At 56.0% G+C, this 18,936-nt stretch overlaps 2 protein-coding genes across 3 annotated transcripts in view; both read left to right on the top strand.

The window, feature by feature from the left end:
* Positions 1-3,855, top strand: part of UBR4 (ubiquitin protein ligase E3 component n-recognin 4) — an 87,070-nt gene extending 83,215 nt beyond the window's left edge. For both annotated transcript variants that reach the window (XM_069035017.1, XM_069035018.1), the window contains 3 exons: positions 1,689-1,779; positions 2,613-2,775; positions 3,435-3,855. In XM_069035017.1, coding sequence (XP_068891118.1) covers positions 1,689-1,779; positions 2,613-2,775; positions 3,435-3,499 — 319 coding nt within the window. In that variant the 3' untranslated portion in view covers positions 3,500-3,855. The remainder of the gene's footprint in view (positions 1-1,688; positions 1,780-2,612; positions 2,776-3,434) is intronic.
* Positions 3,856-14,964: 11,109 nt separating this feature from the next.
* IFFO2 (intermediate filament family orphan 2) overlaps positions 14,965-18,936 on the top strand; it is a 40,875-nt gene continuing 36,903 nt past the window's right edge. Inside the window, exon 1 of the mRNA XM_069035041.1 lies at positions 14,965-15,716. Coding sequence (XP_068891142.1) covers positions 15,115-15,716 — 602 coding nt within the window. The 5' untranslated portion in view covers positions 14,965-15,114. The remainder of the gene's footprint in view (positions 15,717-18,936) is intronic.

Raw genomic sequence — 18,936 nt, 5'->3', positions numbered from 1 at the left:
GGGGAGGTGCCCACCCAGCTCCTCAGCTCAGTGTCAGATTTGGGGAGAATCGAGCCCAAAAGGGCTTCTGGCTCTGCCAGGAGTGATGGGACCACTGGTACCAGGGGGGGAGATGCTCAGCAGCTCCCCTGTTTTAGGAACACTTCCTGTTTAAACCCAAAGATGAAATTACCAGGATGGACCCGGCTTTGTTCTGTTTTTGTCATGTAATTTACAGATCCCAAAGAACTGATCCGAGTGTTCATTGCTGCTGAACCAAGAATTCTGGCTAAAAAACCCTACAGATGTTTTTCAGTGTAGGTTTCTTCTGGGGTTTGAAAGGAAAAGATCCTTTTGATTTTTTCCCCTTTGCTCTTCACCGTGACCTTTCTAAAATGCTCCTGAGGGAAGCGAGACTTCCCCAGTGTCCACGTCTGGCTTTCTGCTGGCAGTCCCTGTCCAGCTCCCAGGAATGAAACACAGCAGCTCCAGAAGGTAACTACAGCCCTAACCCACAAGGGCCTTTTAGTTTTCAATTAAAGGAGCAGACTCCAATTAGATCAAACCCATTCACATGAAAAGAAAAGTCTGGCTTGCAGTATTTGGGAGGCCAGAATTAGCCTCGCTCTAAGTTGCTCTTCATCCCGTGGAAATTTAGTCACCTTTACTAATTGGGTTTCCTTTAAATAATTAAGCTGAGCTGCCCGAGCAGGCTGCCACCTACTAAGATGTCTGTTTTCAGGGCACACACACAAATGAAGCCTGTAATAAGAGCAGCAAAATGTTCATTTTTCCCCCAAAAAGCCCCAGCCTGGGGCAGGTTGCAATTGGGGCCCCCTGTTGTGTTGCTGACTCACAGCAGCAGCAGCAGCTAAGCTGGTCCTAGGTGCACAAAAAAGGGCTTTTTGTTTTTCCAAAGCTCCAAAGTGTTGAGCAGGAAGCAGCACGTGATGGGGCAGATGTACCTGAGGAGCACAGGCAAGAAAATTCCAAACCCATTAGAACTGCTGGCAGGAGGTTCCGCCTTGCCAGAACCTGTTTGTGATTAATCCTGCAGACTTGGGAGCTGCTGTCCCAGCACAGCTCTGCACCTTTTAGGGCATTCCTAACGCTCTAAATCCAGATGCTGGATTTCCAGAAGAAGTCCTTTCCTGGCAGGAGAATAACCAAGGAGATATTAAATGGAAATTCCTCCATTTCTTCGAGGACAAGATATTTCCTCGGAATCTTGCAGAAATGCTTTGATGAGTTAGAAGCTCAAGGCTGTTCTGTCACTGATGCCTCCTGTGTGTGAGACCTGGGTTTGGTTATTCCTTCAGGAATCTGCTGTTCTCCAAGCAGTGAACACACAAACAAGGGCTGGACATTGTTTTTTCCTACTCTGCTGTTGGCTTCCTCTGCAGTCTTAGCCCTCCACATCCCTCTGTGCTCGTTTCCTTCCTGTGGAATGAGGTTTTACTGGCAAACCTGCTCTGGCCCCACAGCACAGCTGGAGCAAAGGGACTGCCCAGCCTCAGGAGTTGTGGCACAGAGAATCTCAGGTGCCCAGTGTGTGTTTCACAGCCAGGGATAGCCAGCCAGGCTCACTCAGAGCCATCCCCTGCATGTCCCTGCTGGGCTCTGTGGCTGTTCCAGCTTTCCTGCAGTTCATCAGGGGGTTATCAAAGCCTCATAGAGGGATTAACTCCAGCCTCATTTCCTTCTCCCAGACTGGCAGATAAGGCTGTGAAGGAATATGCCACGTACCGCTCGGGGCTGCTCTTCTGGGCACTTGTAGATCTCATTTACAACATGTTCAAGGTAAGGAGAGCACTGGGATTCCTCTACAGCAGCCCCAGTTCAGCTCTAGCAGCTTTCTCACCTGAGCAACTACATGAGTTTGAAACAGAAGGCAAAAGTTTTGAAGCCCCTTTCTCCAAAGTCCTTGGAAACAAAACTTCTCAGAATCCCAGGATGGTTTGGGTGGGAAGGGACCTTAAAGCCCATCCAGTGCCACCTCCTGCCATGGGCAGGGACACCTTCCACTGTCCCAGGCTGCTCCAAGCCCCAATGTCCAGCCTGGCCTTGGGCACTGCCAGGGATCCAGGGGCAGCCACAGCTGCTCTGGGCACCCTGTGCCAGGGCCTCCCACCCTCACAGGGAAGGATTTTTTCCTTCTTTTTTCTTCTGCACCTTGTAAAAGCAGAAAGGCCACAGGAAGCTGCCTCTTCTCTTTGTACCCCTTGCAGTTCAGGATCTGAAGAATTGAGAGACTTCCCCAGCTGGCAGCACTCCTGTGCTGTGTATTTGCTTATTTTTCCTGTTCATTGTTCATGGAAGGAAGGACATTCCAGGTTGTGCCAGGGAAGTGTTTGGGTGAGGAAGGAGGTGGGGGCAGAAAGAAACCTGCAGCCTCCGGAGAGGGGTCAGTACTCGGGGTGAGAAAATGCCCAGGACCTTGTTTCATTCTGTAACAAAAGGTCCTGAAGTTGCACTTGGGGAATTTCTTCCTCTTGGTGGTTGTTTGCAAGAGGCAGGGATGGAAATCCAGGAGCAATGGGAGAAGGCACCAGGGTTTGCAGTAACTCTTTTTTTTTTTTTTTAATTAAATAATTCTTTTTTTGGCCTGATTTGGTGTCCTTGTCCCCTGTCAGAAGGTGCCTACCAGTAACACAGAGGGAGGCTGGTCCTTCTCTCTGGCTGAGTTCATCCGACACAACGACATGCCAATACACGAGGCTGCAGACAAGGCCCTGAAAACCTTCCAGGAGGAATTCATGCCAGTGGAAACGTTTTCCGAGTTTTTGGATGTGGCTGGTGAGTGTTTGCTTGCCCTTTTATAGGCTGCCTTGTGCAGCTCGTGACTGGAGACAGCAGCATTCCTGCCACTGCTGCAGCCTGTGGGGGTGGCACAGGGAGAGGAGGGACACCAGCACTGCCCAGCCACGGCCTGAGCTGTCCCAAACCAGCTGGGACACACCTGAGCAGCCCCAGGCAGGAAAATCTCTCCCAGCTGATCCTGCAGGTCCCCCCTGCTCTGTTAAACATCTGTGGCACAGCTGGGAGGTGTTTGGGGGGTGCTGGTGAACAGATGTGACCAGGCACCAGAGGCAGCAGCTGGGTGCAGCCAGAGTTCCTCCCCAGGGATTTTGGTGCCTCCAGGAGTCAGGAGGTGCTGAAAACCTGCAGGGAAGCTGCTCTTTCTTCCCTCAAGATCTGTGCCCCAGGCCAGTTTCCCGCTGTCCCACACAGGGAGCAGAGCTGGGTCCCTGGAGCTGCACAAGAGCAGTTCCATGTGGATTTAATGGACACATTTCAGTCCCTCCTGATGCATCCAACAGGGTTCACCCTCCTCGTGTCCAGCCTTAAAATAACCCTGCAGCTGTCAGGAGCTCACACATGGCCCAGCACAAATCCCTCGTGGGGGCAGGACAATCAGGGGCTGATTCTTGTCTCTTGTCTTCTTCTGTTCGAAGGACTCTTGTCAGAAATCAACGATCCCGACAGCTTCCTCAAGGATCTCCTGAACTCCATCCCCTGAGCCGCCAGCACGGAGAAGCTTTGGGCAGAGACTCCATCGCTTGCCTTCCACCCCTCTGTGTCCCTCCTTGTGCAGTCTGTCCCTTCCCTGAGGAGTGCTGCAGTTTTTTGTTGGAATTTTTTGTTTTGTTTTCGTTTTTTGGTTTTCTTTTTTTTTTTTTTTTTATTTTCTACAATTTTTCTTCATGGAGTGATTTGGAATTTAGATTTGTTTTATCTTGTGTTTCAGCGCTTCTATCTGTAAAGCCCTGTGCATTCAAGCTGTTTGAAAGAACTTGTACAGAGAGGAATCCAAACCAGTAAATCTTAATGCTTTAGTGTGCACCTCTTTGAAGTTAAATAAACCGAACAAATGGGTGAGCTGGGTTTGACTGGTGCTTGAGCCACCCAGGAGCCTCAATGCCGAGGTGTTTCTCGCTTTTCCTTCCAGAGCTGCTGCTCTGTCCAGCCCTGGCTCTGGCCAAGGAGCCCCAGAAGCAGAAGGCTCCCAGAGGGAGCAGCCAGGCACTCCCTGCCCTCCGTGTGGGGCAGGAGCCTCAGGGCTTGGGCTCTGCAAGGACAACGTTTGCCCCCCTTCCCTCCCCTGGGTGCAGGCAGCAGCTCCGTGTCCCCTCTCCATGGGATGTCCAGGGCCTGTCCTGGCTTTGTCCCCTCTCCATGGGGTGTCCAGGGCCTGTCCTGGCTGTGTCCCCTCTCCATGGGCTGTCCAGGGCCTGTCCTGGCTTTGTCCCCTCTCCACGGGGTGTCCAGGGCCTGTCCTGGCTGTGTCCCCTCTCCATGGGGTGTCCAGGGCCTGTCCTGGCTCCGTGTCCCCTCTCCATGGGCTGTCCAGGGCCTGTCCTGGCTCCGTGTCCCCTCTCCATGGGATGTCCAGGGCCTGTCCTGGCTCCGTGTCCCCTCTCCATGGGGTGTCCAGGGCCTGTCCTGGCTCCCTCTCCCAGGCTGGACCCAAAGCTCGCTGTGTCTCTGAGGGACGGCCTCTCTCGGGGGGCTGCTCCCATCCCTGTCCCCTCTCTGGGGACACTCCCAGCTCCAGCCAGCCCTGTCCCAGAGCCCTGCACAGCCCCACTGCCCCCCTGCTGCCCTGCCCGCCCTGCCCTGAGCCCAGCACTGCCAGGCACAGCCGTGCCCTGTGCCCCACCTGTGCGTGTGGGAAACTCACCTGGCACAGCTCTGCTCTGCTGTAACCAGCTGCCACCTGGTGAGGCTGGAATCTCATAAAGCTTTCCCTGGCTTCCTCATCTCTGTTTGAACTTGAATTTCCTGACACAGTCCCATCCCAGAAATAATAACAATAATAATAATAATAATTTTAGAGGCTGAATAACTCCCCAGCCCATTTGGTGCCTGTTGTTAGTGTTGGCCACGCGCTGGGATCTGGCAATTAGCAGAGGGGTGAAGGTGCAGTGTTTTTGTTCTCACCTCCGTGGGGGCTGATGTCACTCCTGGAATTGCTGCTGAGGAGAGGAAATGCCCCGGAGAGGTTTGGGTTGGTGTCCCACGAGGGGCTCAGGGCTGTGGGTGGGTTGGTGGCTCTGCCTGGCCCTGTGAAGTCCGGGAGGGGCTGGTGTGGGGTTGGCTCTGTGGAGCAGCGATCCCGCACCTCTGCTGCCCTGGAACCACATCAAAGGGCAACCACACCTCGCTGTAAAGCCCTGCAGAGCCAGAGCTAACAGTCCTCTCTGCAGACAGCAGCTGGGCTGGTGCAGGGTGGGTGCAGGAGTCACTCCCGGCCCCGCAGCCTGGGCAGTGCCAAACCCCTCTGCAGGCAATGACCTCCAGAGCTGCCCGAGTCCCGAGAGCAGCAGCAGCAGCTCACAAGGAGCCCGGGCTTTGTGGCTGTGCTTCTAAAGGCCCTCAGCACGGGGCACGACTGAAGCCCCACCACGTTTTGGCTTTGCCATTTGTGTGAGAGGGGTGGCGAAGCTCCACACACGAGGTTTGGGAGCTGCAGGGAACACCGGGCTGCCTTCCTTCCCCACTCAGTGTCCTTCCTGACAAAACCACATCTGTTCCCCTGCAGCCACAGCCTCGGGGTGCCCTCAGCTCCTCTCCCCAGCTTTGCCTGCCTGGCCAAGGAAGGATGTTACCCTTGGCAGGACCTTCTGCAGCTTTCCCAGCCAGAGAGCTCCAGCACAGCTCAGGATGGAAATCCTGGTTTGCTCCACTTGTGCCGGCACAGATCTTCTGTAAAAACAGATTCAACTGCTGCAGGAGCTGGTGAAGTTTCCAGCAGGCAGATCACTGGGTTTCTACCCCTTCAGCTGGGTCAGCAGATCCTGAGTTCCCGGGAGCAGAACGTGGTCACTTTGTTCAACATTTATGACTGAGGAGAGGGCATCTTAGAGGGAGATTTTAAGCTGTTCTTACAAACACCCCTGCAATGAGCCCTGAGGAGGGGACATCACACCCGCAGCACCCAGCAGGGACCTGCCCTGAGGAGGGGAATCACACCCGGAGCACCCAGCAGGGACAGGGGGACCTGCCCTGAGGAGGGGACATCACACCCACACTCAGCGTTCCCGTCTCGGACCCCGGGGGATGCCCGTGGTGGCCGCACGAACCCGCAGTGAGTCACGGAGCCGAAGCTTTGGAGCTCCGGCCTTTCCCAGCTCCCCGGGCTGCTCCCGAGGGAGAAGCGCTCGGGTGGAGGCCCCGCAGTTCCAGCGCTGCTGCAGCCGCTGGGTTACAGAAAACTGCTGAGAGCAGCAAAACCCGGCTGCAGGGAAGAGAAATGGGAATGAGCCGGCGCTCCGGAGATGCGCCTTTGGTGCCTGATGTCATCCTTCGGGAATCAGCTTGTTGCCATCAAACGTTAGGAATAATTAAAGGGTGCTGCCGGCTTCGCAGCGCAGCCCTGCTTGCTCGTTAAATGAGATTAAAAACAGCGGCCTGGGAGAAGCTGCAGGGATTAAACCCCCGGGAAGGGCCCGGGGGTGTCCCAAACTAGGATTCTGGGGTGGGGTGGCCACCTCCAGCATGGGACACCAGAGACAACACCCCAGACACACCAGGGCTGAACACGGGATTCACTCGGGGCTGTCCCCGCCGCCCAGGGCTGTCATTTGTGCCCAAGCCCCGGAGGATTTCAGTCTCCACAGAAACATCCCGAGCCCTTTCCCATCTCAGTCTCCCATCTGGGGCTGAGGACAGCACTGGCTCTCCCCGGGGCATGGGCTGAGGGTGACTGAGGTCCTGCTGGCACAACACTTGGGAAAGAACAAGCGGGATTATGATTAATGACAGTAATTATTGGGTTATCATCGTTAGGGCAGAGATCTCTCCATCTGAGGCACTCGAGCCCGACAGCCCAGGGTGTCCCTGGCTGCCCTGCCCTGCCCTCCACCTCCTTCCTCAGGTTAAAACATCTCCTTTATCTCTTCTCCAACCCCTGCCCTGTCCCCACGGCAGGGAAAGATGGGAAAGATGGGAAAGGTGTCAAACCCAACATCCCTGGCAAGACTAAACATTGGTGTTCATGACAATCCTGGGTTTTTTAAAGCTCAGCCTCTCTCCACAGTCAAAGCTGAACTTAAACCACAAACACCTGAATTTTTCTGATTTCTGCTCCACATTTGCCCTTTGTCATATCACACCTTCCCCACTGGAGAAGGGCCGTAGGGCAGGTGTTATCCTGCCTCTCCAGTGGCAAAAATCCCCCAAAGCATTCCCCCCGTGGGGCAGGCTGGGGCTCATGGCAGCAGCCCCAGGAGCAGAGCTGGGCTCTCTGATCAATCCTGTTTCTCCTGCGGCTCCAGGGACATTTGTGGATCGCCGAGGACCTGGAGGTTGCATCAGGTTTGGTTGGGTTCTCCCACAGCTCCGGCCGTGATTCACCCACAGAGGGTTTGTGTTTCCCAAGGGAAGGGACCTGACTGAGTCAGGCTGAGGAGTGCCAGGGTGGGGACTTCTTTCCAGAAGAAAAACCTTGATTTTTGGAGCGGGAAATCCATTGTGAGGTGCCTGATGCTCCCGGGGGGAAGGGAAGGGGCAGGAGAGCTCTGCAGCATCCAGGTGTGAGGATCAGGGAGCTGGGAACACGTCTGATCCCTCCTGGTTCTGTGGCAACAACAGGATGAGGGAGAAAATCCCTGTGGGACAGGAGAGAGGCTGTAATTCCCACTCCAAACCTGGGACCTGCAGGACCAGCACCGAGCACGGGGGGATCCTGCTCAGCAAAGGCTTAATAAGCACCAGGAAAATCAAATCTTTCCAGAGGCACATCCAGACCTCCTCACACACCCTAAAACCTCCCCATCCCAGCAGGATGGTGCCTTCTGGGCTTCTGAAGACCCCAAACCTGCCTGGGGTTAGAACACAGCACGAGGGCTTCCCCTCCACACGCCCTTTGTGCCGTTTTATTGGTAATTTTACCCAAAAGCATCTTCCCCCACTGACGCCTTCCCCTTTGGGAGGGGAGTGGGATCCCTGCTGATCTCCAGGGCTGGGATAAAAGGGCTGGAGCTGGTTCCTGCCCCAGCTGTCGATGAGAACGGATGGGATCAATCCTGCAGAAAAGTCTGCAAACAGGAGTTTAATCATTAATTTTTTCCCTCTTGGGAACAAGGGAGTAACCAGTCCCAGAGGTTCACATGGCTGCCCCAGCAGCTTGGTGTGCCGGGGGGGACATCCCTGAAGTGATTTTGTCTTTAATCCACCTGACACCCTCTCCCAGCCCCCCTGGCGAGCTCACAGCGTGTTTTTCCCTGTATCCTTGATCCCTCACACGTGAGCTGTGAATCATCCCCACCTCCCCACCTGGAACGGGAACGTGGCCGTGCAGCCAACGAGTCAAGGCCAGTCCCCGTTTTGTTATCGGGTCGGGCAGGGAACAGAAACGTGACCCAAGGGTGGCTCCTAAAAAAGCCACCCGGACCACGGGAGGTCTCTGGGATGTTTTGGGAGCCTCCTTGGGCTGCAGGGCGGCCTCTCCCCAGAGCAGCTCCAAACCTGCCTGGTGACAGTCGGGAGTTCATTTGGGAGCCTGGACTTGGTGGTTTTGAGCTCGTTTCTGTCACTCTCCTGCCTGGAGGACGTTTGATCCTCACGCTCCATGGGGCATGAACTGATCAGGAATAAGCCCTGAGCTGGAACTGGGCTGTCCCAAAGGCAAGGAGAGAATCCCGTGGGATATGGGCTTGGCTGTGTGCACCCAGGGGCTGGAGGGTCATTCCCTGGTGCGAGATTCCCGCAGGAAAATGTGGGATTCCATCTGGGCCTGGGGGACTGCAGCCCCAAGGTGTCCCCACCACGTCCCCAGAGGCTCCACCACGGTCTTGCTGAAGGATCCACACGTCCTGAAAGGCGCCGCAGACGCGTGTCCAGGGAGAAAAATCACTTTTCCTCCATTGGAAAAGTCCAGGGAATCTTTTGCAGCCCTGGAACATCGCAGCTCGCTGCGTGTTTATGCTCAGCAGCTCCAGCCCGCTGCTGGTTGGAAACACTTCCAGGCAGGGGCAGAGAGAGCCAAAACACGGGAGAGCCTGGCTGGGACTGACGGGCAGAGAGGAGCGGGGAAGGTTCCCGTCCCGGCGGGAAGGGCAGCACTTCCAGACGGCACTACCCGCCCTGGGACAGGGGATTGCACTTCCAGAGGGCACTGCCCGCCCTGGGACAGGGGATTGCACTTCCAGAGGGCACTGCCCACCTTGGGACACGGGATTGCACTTCCAGAGGGCACTGCCCACCCTGGGACAGGGGATTGCACTTCCAGAGGGCACTGCCCACCTTGTGACACGGGATTGCACTTCCAGAGTGCACTGCCCACCCTGGGACAGGGGATTGCACTTCCAGAGGGCACTGCCCACCCTGGGACAGGGGATTGCACTTCCAGAGGGCACTGCCTGCCTTTGACAGGGGATTGCACTTCCAGAGGGCACTGCCCACCCTGGGACAGGGGATTGCACTTCCAGAGTGCACTGCCCACCCTGGGACAGGGGATTGCACTTCCAGAGGGCACTGCCTGCCTTTGACAGGGGATTGCACTTCCAGAGGGCACTGCCCACCCTGGGACAGGGGATTGCACTTCCAGAGGGCACTGCCCACCCTGGGACACGGGATTGCACTTCCAGAGGGCACTGCCCACCCTGGGACAGGGGATTGCACTTCCAGAGGGCACTGCCCACCTTGGGACAGGGGATTGCACTTCCAGAGGGCACTGCCCGCCCTGGGACACGGGATTGCACTTCCAGAGGGCACTGCCCACTCTGGGACAGGGGATTGCACGGGGAGGAGGCAGCAGGACAAGAAGCCATCAGCTGTACCGGGGGAAGGTCGGGCTTCCGTGTCACCTGCAGCAGGGGGGAGCCCGGCACGTCCCTGCTCTCCCGGGGGTGTCATTCCCACATCCATTAAACCCTGGAGCCCGACCCAGCACTGGGATGTCAGAAACTCGGGGAGCTCCTGCCCACACTGAGGTTCACAGCTCACCCAGGCTCTCCTGCATCACAAAGGACATTTTCCCCCCAAATAATGTCTTTGGCAAATAAATTAATTTTTGTGGGTTTTTTTGAGAGGGGGTTGACTCTCTGTTGTTTAGCTCGTGGTTCAGTTCATCACTTTGAGTGATTTCATCCATTTTGAGGCATTTTCCCTCAGTCTTCTCATTCCTAATTTAAGTAACAAACTCCCCAAAGTCTCTGCTGACTTCCCAGCCCCAGCCCAGGAGGTTTTGCAGTCTGGAGCTCTTTGTGCACCACTGAAACTCTCCAAAACACCTTCCTTTTGTTCTTGTCCCTCTCTGTGTCTTTTGGGGTTGTCATTGTCACCTTCAGTCCCTCCCAGGCCAATCTGCTCTCCATGAAGCACCGTCAGGATGTTCCCACCTTTTCAGCTCTGCCTTGTCCATAAATCCCAGCCCTGTTGTGCTCTGGGCAGGGAGGCACCGCAGGCACCACCTTTATTTTCCAAAATACATCTCTGGGCATCTGCAAAGCCACCCTCTGTCCCTGCTGGGTGCTGCGGGTGTGATGTCCCCTCCTCAGGGCAGGTCCCACTGTCCCTGGGGTGCTCCGGGTGTGATGTCCCCTCCTCAGGGCAGGTCCCGCTGTCCCTGCTGGTGCAGACGAGGGGAGGTGGGAGATGCCGGCGCAGGCACCAGGGTGCTCGGGGGAAGCCCAGCCCCACATTCCCGATCCACAGCTCCCACCAGGACGATTTCCTTCCTGTGTCCTGCAAAAAACCTGCCAGGCTAAAAACCCACAGTGCAAGCGAGGAAAAGAATCAACTAATGGCTTCTGGAAGAGAGGTTTAGACGGGGAGCTAAAAATAAAGCCCAGTTCAACTTAGCTCTCCTCAGGGCTCGGAGCTTGGGGTGCTGCTCAACCCAGCAAACTTTGGGGCAGCGACGAGAAAGAAATCATTTATTTTGTTAATTTAAAAGTCATCCAATTTCAATTAATTGAAATTGGCATTCCAATTAATCAGGCCAGGGTCCGCCTGCTGCCTTCAAAACGAAAAGCGTGACCATTTGGGGATTGAAACGGAGCACGTGGACCTGCCCGGATCCCCGGCGCAGCATCCTGGGATCATCCCGGGGAAGCTGCCGGAGCAATCCCCGCCCCTGGGCCACGCCTGGGCAGCCTGTCCGGGCCCATCGCTGCATATTTGCCGCTCTACTCAACGCGGATGCAAATGTTTGGTTCCTAAGGAAGCAGAGAGCTCCGCCGCCGTCTCCACGGAAATACCGGCGTGTCCCGACCGCGGATGCTCCGCTCAGCATCTTTATCTCCTCCTGAGCTCAGCCGCCTCTCGGGGCTGCACCTGGGGCAGAAGGTTTTGTTTGCAAAATATTTACACCTCTCCACGGAGGAGATCAGCCCCGGCCGGGCTGGGAGGGATATCCGGTGGGGATATGAATCCAACCCTTCCCTTGCATCCCAAAATCTCTGCTGCTGGGCTCGTGCAGCTCTTTGGCTGTGCAGGAGCGTCCTCTCTCTTTGCGGCTGGATCTGTTTCGTGCTGCTGACCCCCATAAACCCCCAAATGCGGGCAAATGAGGTTTTTGTGACCGCGGGAATAAACCTGCGGCGGGAGAAGGTGCTGCGCTTCAGCGGCGGCTCCTCTCTCCCCTGAGCTGACAGGACAGGGAGGGGACAAACTGGGGGACCAAGTGGGAGACCAAGCAGCGTTTTGGGAGGAGAAACCTCCTTTAAAGGCAGTGAAGGTGCAGGGAGGAGCAGCTGCTGCTCTGTCGCTGCCGGTGTCACTCATCCCTCCCACGCCCCACGAGCACTTTCTGCTCCCGCAGCGTGCCCGGGTGACGATTCCCGGCACGATCCAAAGGCTTCCCCTAAGCGGCAGGGAACCAGCCCGGTGACTGACCCGGCCCTTTCCCCGCGGGTGGCACCGGGCTGGGCACAGCCCCGGTGCCTCGGTGACTCCGCGGCTGTTTCGGTGCGGCTGAGTCACCGCGGAGTCACCGGGGCCGTCCCCAAGTCCTGCCCATCCTCCGGGAGGGCAGGGCTGCTCCTGCCCCCATTTCCCAAGAAAAAATCCCGCTGCTGGTGCAGAAAAGGCGCTGCTGGGGCGGGAAAGGCTTTGCTGGCCAAAAATGCATCCGGGATGAGGCCGATGCCACCCCCCTGATGATGCTCGCGCACCATCACAGGGGGCTGGGGTAAAACCCAACCATTTTGGAGGTGGAACTGCCAGAGATTCTGCTGCTTTTAGCAGCCGGGTTTGCCCAAACACCCTCACCCAGGAAACTGGGAGAGGGTGAGAGCCCCAGGGGAGTGACACCAACCCCGTGGTGATGCCCTTCAGCCCAGGGAGCAGCGCCTACGGCACAGGACGGGAGCCCTGGGGTTCGGTTTGGGTCGGTTTGCCTGGAAAATGGTCACTGCACCAAGGAAACAAGAATTTCCCATCAGTACCAGACTAACAGAGCTTCCAGGGATACAACTGGCCCGGCCCCAGGAAAATTAATATTAAAAATCTGAGCAGATCTAGAGAGCAGCCCTGGGAACGGAGGTTCGGGAGAGCAGGATGCTGCCCAAGCGAAGGGAAAATTCTCCAGATTCCCCAATCCCTGCTCCAGCCCGAGTTTGGGGGAAGCAACTGGGAGCAAAGCCACCCCCAACGCGTTGTTATTATCGTCGGCACCGCCGGGGTGGTCACCGAGAGTCCCCGCGCTCAGAAATAGCCCCATTTCCCAGCCCTTTTCCTCCCAGTCCAAATCGGAAAGGGCTCATCCGCGCTCCATTATTTATATCTGCAACTGGCAGGCGGCGGGAAGCTTTCCTGGGCAGGAATCGCAGGAATTCCCTGCAGGAATGTCCCCGGCCTGGCACGGGGCTGGTGGCAGCGGTCAGGCCGGGGCTGCAGGGCCCTCCCGGAGCGGGGATTCCCATCTCTCCCAGCTCAAGATTAATTAATTACTGCCATTAATGCAGGGCGATTCCCTTCCAGGGGCCGGGACGGAGCCGCAGCGGGATCCTGGAGGTGACCGCGGCCATCCCAGGGAGGGGCTGGAGCTCATTAGGGAAAGGACTCATTTGAGTTAACGACCTTGGGACGAGGCGCCGGTGGACCCAGGGCGCTGCAAGATCACGGGGCAGGTACAAAACCCTTCATTGTCCGGTTTATCACCCCCTCGGTGCTTTCCTGCTTCCCTAAGGGAGAAAATAAAACTCAGCTGGATTTCCCCACCTGCTGACCACGGGGTTCCGAAATCACCCGGCTCCTTCCAGCACCACCAGCGAGGGTGCCCAAAACCGGGGAAATCCGTAAAATCCGTAAAATCCACAAAATCCCAGCATGGTTTGGGTTGCGAGGGACCTTAAAGCTCATCCAGTGCCACCCCCTGCCACAGGCAGGGACACCTCCCACTGTCCCAGGTGGTTCCAAGCCTTGGAATCACCCAAATCTGGGCCAAACCCACTCCTGGCTGGCTGCTGCCCCCAGGAATGTCCTCAGCAGGGGCAGTTTTAGTGAATTCCTGCATTTCCCGAGTATTTCTGTGGATCTGCGCGGTGGCACAAGCCACGAACACATTTCCTAGGCAGCTGCAAGGGGTTTTTCATTGGAACCTGGCTGTGTTTGCTGACACCCAGCAGCAGCCACAGCCGGGCACCGAGGGGGTTTCTGTAACCTCAGCCCCGAACACAACTGAGCTGAGGAGGTTTTGTGCTCGGGGAGAGACAATCTCTCAGGTGTTTCTTTGAGTCACCCTTTTAATGAGGCACCTCCACCCAGCACATTTATGGTTTTTTTTCCAGGAGGCGCTGGGAAAACACAGGTTTGTAACCCATTAACAGAGCCCTTTGAAGAGCCCTGGCTTCGGTGCTGAGCGTGGCTGGAGGTGCTGGTGGAGTTTCAGCGAGCGGGGATAAAAAAATATAAATATAAATAAATATAAATATAGCCTGGCAAGCCCTATGGTTTTATTTCAGAAAGCATGTTTGTGTAAACAGGGCTCCTGCAGCTTCACACCAGCCCAGCTGAGGGTTTTCCGTGTGTTTCCCTTGCATCATTCCCTGCCCAGGAGAGCAATGTGGCAATCACATCATTCAATTAAACAATATCCTTTGATTGCCCAGAGGTCCGGGAGCAGCAGTTGGGAAATGCTCATTTAATAACTTAATTATTATAATATCAGCATTGTTTAGCACTTAGGCAGGGCCCTGCTTTGGGATAACAAAATCCAAGGTTTATAATTTAGTCTGATCTGACCTAACCGTGCAATCATGGGATCATGCAGTGTTGAAGGATTGGAATGGCCCTTAAAGATCATCGGGTCCCAACCCTGCCATGGACAGGGACAATTCCCACTATCTCAGGTTGCTCAAGGCCTTATCCAACCTGGCTTTGAATGCTGCCAGGGATGTGGCATCCACAGCTTCTCTGGGCACCCACCCTCACAGGGAACAATTTCTGCCCAACATCCAACCAAAATTTCCCCTCCTTCACTTTGTACCCATTTCCCCTTGTCCCGTCACTCCAGCTGCTGATGCAGAGGCTTTCCTGCAGCCCCTTCATCCCCTGGAAGGTGCTACGGTGTCCCCACAGCCCCTTCTCCTCTCCAGGCTGAACATTCCCAACTCTCCCAGCCTGGTTCCACAGGGGTTAGCAGGGGATTAATAATCCTGTGGTGTCCCCGAGAGCCGGCAGCGGGGATGTAAGGCCTGCATCTCATTTCCTGTACGGTTGCCCGTTAATGCGGGGGCCCCCTGCGGGTTCTGGAGCGCCTTTGGACCCCGGGACCCCCCAAAAATCACCGCTCCCCCCCGAATCCCGAACCCCGCGCTGGGGACACGTGGAGGGAGCGGCGGCACCGCGGGGCGGGGCCATGCAAATGAACCGTGTTGCTATGGGAACGAGGGGCGTGGCCATGCAAATAAGAGGCCGGGTATGGAAATAGGGGCGGGGCTATGTAAATACGGGCAGAGGGCGGTGCCTCGGCCCCGGCGCGGGGAGGATGAGGCGGGGCCGGGCCCGCCCCGCGCTCCCGCCCAGAGCCCTCAGAGCGCGGCGCGGCGGCGGCGGCCGCAGAGACAGCGCCAGCACCGGCACGGCCGCTCCGCACCGCCGCTACCGCCGGCCCTCCATCACCGCCGGCCCTCCATCACCTCCGGCCCCTCCATCACCGCCGGCCCCTCCATCACCGCCCCCTCCGCCATGAACTCGCTGCTCTTCGGGGAGATGGCCCGCGCCTTCTCCCCCGCCGCCGCTGCCGCCGCCTCCTCCTGCCCGCTGGGCCCCGGCGGCGGCGGCCCCGCGGCTGCCGGGGGGGGCCCGCCGGTGACGGCGGCGCTGCGGAACGACCTGGGCTCCAACATCCATCTGCTCAAGGGGCTGAACGTGCGGTTCCGCTGCTTCCTGGCCAAGGTGCACGAGCTGGAGCGGCGGAACCGGCTGCTGGAGAAGCAGCTGGCGGCCCAGCAGAGCGAGCGCGACCGCCGGCTGCGCTACAAGACCTTCTCCCGGGACCAGGCGGTGCAGACGGACGGCGGGACCCCGCCGCTGGTGCCGCCGCCGGGCCCCGGGCACGGGGCGCTGCCGTCGCCGCCGCACTACGGGCGCCTGCCCGGCACCATCTGGAGCTACACCCAGGTGCGGCGCACCGGCGGCGGCGGCCTGGAGACCGTGCAGGGCCCCGGCGTGTCCTGGGTGCACCCGGACGGCGTCGGGGTGCAGATCGACACCATCACCCCCGAGATCCGCGCCCTCTACAACGTGCTGGCCAAAGTCAAGCGGGAGCGCGACGAGTACAAGAGGAAGTGAGTGATGGGGCATGCGGGCGGTCCGCGCTGCACTGCGGGGAAACGGGGCCAGCCCTCCCCGGGAGCGCTCGGGGACAGCGCTGGGGACGCGGGCACCGGGCTCCCCCTCCCCGGCCGTCTCTGCGGGCGGGGGATGCGCCCCGGGGATGGTGGGGGGCTTTTCCTCGGGGTGGGGGTTGAACCTCGTCTCGGTACCCAGAAAATTGTGGGATCCATCCCTGGGGGGATGGAGAGCCTGGATCTTGCAAGGAGCATTGTCATCTTAACTTAAAAATAAAAAACCAAAACAAAACAACCATATATATATATATATATATTTTTTTTTTTTTAGAAGGGAAATAATCAGTTATTAATATTGCATTGCATAGTTACTCCTAAATTTAGCTCGCCTTCATTTTTTTGGTCTGATTACTCCAGTAGTCGGTTCTGTGTGCCAGCTGCCCGAAATTAGCTCAGTGCTGCAATATTTGGGTTGCAAATACTGCAGGGCAGGGTTTGTACTCCGAGATGTTCCTCGGAATTAGCCAAAACAAAAGCCTTTGTAAGCCCTGCTGGTCTGGAGGTCTCCCCTGGCCTGTGGCAAGCCCTGGGGTTGGAATGGTGATGGATAGCGTTCCCTTGGATTGCTGTGGCAGAGATGGAGGCCAGAGAGGGAAAAAAAAAAATGTAGTTGGGCTTCTGCAGGGAGATTCCTGCATTGTCTGAGGAGCTGCTGTCCTTCGGGGCTGGCGTGGGCTCTCCCGGCTGGACTTCGGGCATATTTAGCCTTAAAATGCATTTCCTGCTCGCCCAGCCGGGGTTTTTCCCTGCAGAACGCACTGAATCCGTTCTCATTTTCTGCGTTTCCCGGCTCTGTGGCCTGTGGAGCGTGGCTGGGTCCCTTCTGCCCAGGTTTACACACTGCAGTGAGCTCTTTGCACACCTCAGGTCAGCAGCAGCTTTTGTAACAACCTCCCCTGCTGAAATCACCCGGCTCAGAGGCATTTTTGGGGCAGGTTTGGCTGCTCCAGTAGGAATTTGTGGCCTGTTCCTTGGCCAAGGCTCCGTCTGCTTCCAGTGCATCTCCTTGGAGCTCGTGTGCCTCGGTTGCTCTGTCCCTCATGGCTGGAGCCACTGGTGTGGGTGGAAAAAAGGAGTCGGTCTCTGTTTTCCAGCCTGGAGTAGTGGCTGCCATGGTGGCACGGGGTGGTTTTTGTTTCTGTGGCTGGTCCCAAGAAATGGGAGGAGCAGGGAGCAGAGGAAGTGGTGCTGGATGGTGCCTTGGGTGAAGGGGGATCCGTGTGGGGTGTGGGTTGTGTCACCAAAACTTGGGGCTGCTTCTCCTTTTCTGTGAATGTGTGATTTATTTCCGCTTCTGGGGGAAGAGGAGACTTGTGGGCCCTCAGGTTCAGCCTTTCTGCTAATACAAAGTTGATTTTTCTGCTTTTACTCCCTTGTGTAAAGCATGTTTTCCCTCTAGTCTGTGTTCTTGCACACTCAGGGATTGCATAAACCAGATAAATTCAGTGGAGCAAAGGGGAACCTCAGATCTTATTCTTGCCCTTGAAAGAGATTTTCCTTCTGGATAAAACAATGTGATTAACGCATATCAACACGTCCCACGTTGGTGATGTTGCATCTGCAGTGTGGGTTTTATGGATGCTCATTACTGTGGAGCTGGAATTGGTCACTGATCCGTGACCTTCAGTCCCACGTGGACAGCACACACTCGTTTTTGGGGGATTGGCTTTTTCCTGTGGGGCCATGAGCTGCCTTGGGCAAGCTCAGGGAGCAAGACTGTGCTGTTTGAAGTCACTCCTGGCAGTCCGATGAAGCAGCTGGGTTTAGGGCCGTGAGCTCTGGGTGGTGCAGTGTTTGTCAGCCTTCCTGCAGGGCTTGGGACGGTGTTTGTGCAGCGCTGGGGTTCCCTGGCCTGGCACCTCTCCGTGTCTGCACTAAATGCATTCTTTGGGGTTCCCTTACCTTGCTGTGATCCCTTTGACGCTCCAGGTTTATTTAGGGAGCTGAGCTCCAGGTGGAGCAGGAGCCTTGTGCCCGTCTCCTGATGGGGTGTTGGGGCTTGTGGGAAGTTGGGCACGAGCTCAAGCTCCCAGCCCAGGTGTGTGACCAGGAGAAGAACCTTTGATTGCTCAGTGTGAGAGCCAGCAGAACCTTTGTGGAGCAGCCGGGCCTTGTAACCTCACCGAGGAGCCACCAGCCCATAGCCAAGCATCCTCAAGCAGATAACGATAATTCCATTTATTTCCTGGGGCAAGGGAGGCTGTTCCCCCTTTCCTGGGTGACCGCTTGGTTAAGGAGGTTGTGGCTACCGAATGTTTCTGGTTTGGTTTGGCTACGAGGGAAAGCCAGGCAGGTGGTGACGTGGGGCACGGGAATGCTGCTCAGGGAACTGCTGGGTGTCCAACACTCACCTGGGATGTCTCTGTTGTTGTTGTTGAAGGCAAACTCCCTGATGTCACACCTGGGAACTGGAAAATGCAGGGGTGGAACTCGGAGGGGAAAGAATCCCTTTGGTTTCCTTTCTTTTAAAGGAAAAGTAGCCTTGCTGCTGTAAAATAACAGTGGGACAGCATCCAGGATGCTCTTTCCAGTGAAATTCTGCCTGTGCAATTTCTGGGATTAGCAATGGCTTCATTTGGGGAAATATGTTTAATTTCTTTGTTCCATTCCCTAAGATAATTTTCCTAGGACGTTGTAACACAACAAACTGGAGCTCTGGAGTCAGTTGAGCACACAGATCATTTTTTACCCAGGCTTTTGTTTCTGTCTGAAGTAAAATGTTCCCTCTGAGGAGCCCAGCAGATATTTCAGATCAGAACTGCTGTTTCTTTTTCCCCCCAGGTGATGATATTTTACCCTAATAATGTATAAATTTGCATATTTTCTACTTATTGTGCTGTCTTAATCTCATTTTTTTTTTTTGCAATGGTCATGATTTTACACGAGATTATGACTTCAGTGAGGGAGTTAACAACTGGAGGAGTTTTAGAGGGAAAATGAAGTTAAATTAATTTTCTTCATTTTTTTTTTCCCAGCTATGCTTGCATTTAGAAGAGCTTTTGACCACAGATCTGACTCCAAATCAGATAATTTATTGTCTATCTGTCAGATCTTTGGTAATTTTTATCTACTGTTGCCCTTTTAGCAAGAAAAGGCAGAACTGTCTTTCTGCAAAATTGCACTTTTGCAGTCAAAGCAGCTCAATAAAAAAATACTT

The sequence above is a fragment of the Aphelocoma coerulescens genome, chromosome 21 (genome assembly GCF_041296385.1).
Source record: "Aphelocoma coerulescens isolate FSJ_1873_10779 chromosome 21, UR_Acoe_1.0, whole genome shotgun sequence".
In the NCBI taxonomy this organism is placed as follows: domain Eukaryota; kingdom Metazoa; phylum Chordata; class Aves; order Passeriformes; family Corvidae; genus Aphelocoma; species Aphelocoma coerulescens.
The sequence above is the reverse complement of the archived record's forward strand: the minus strand, read 5'-3'. Positions and strand labels throughout refer to the sequence as shown.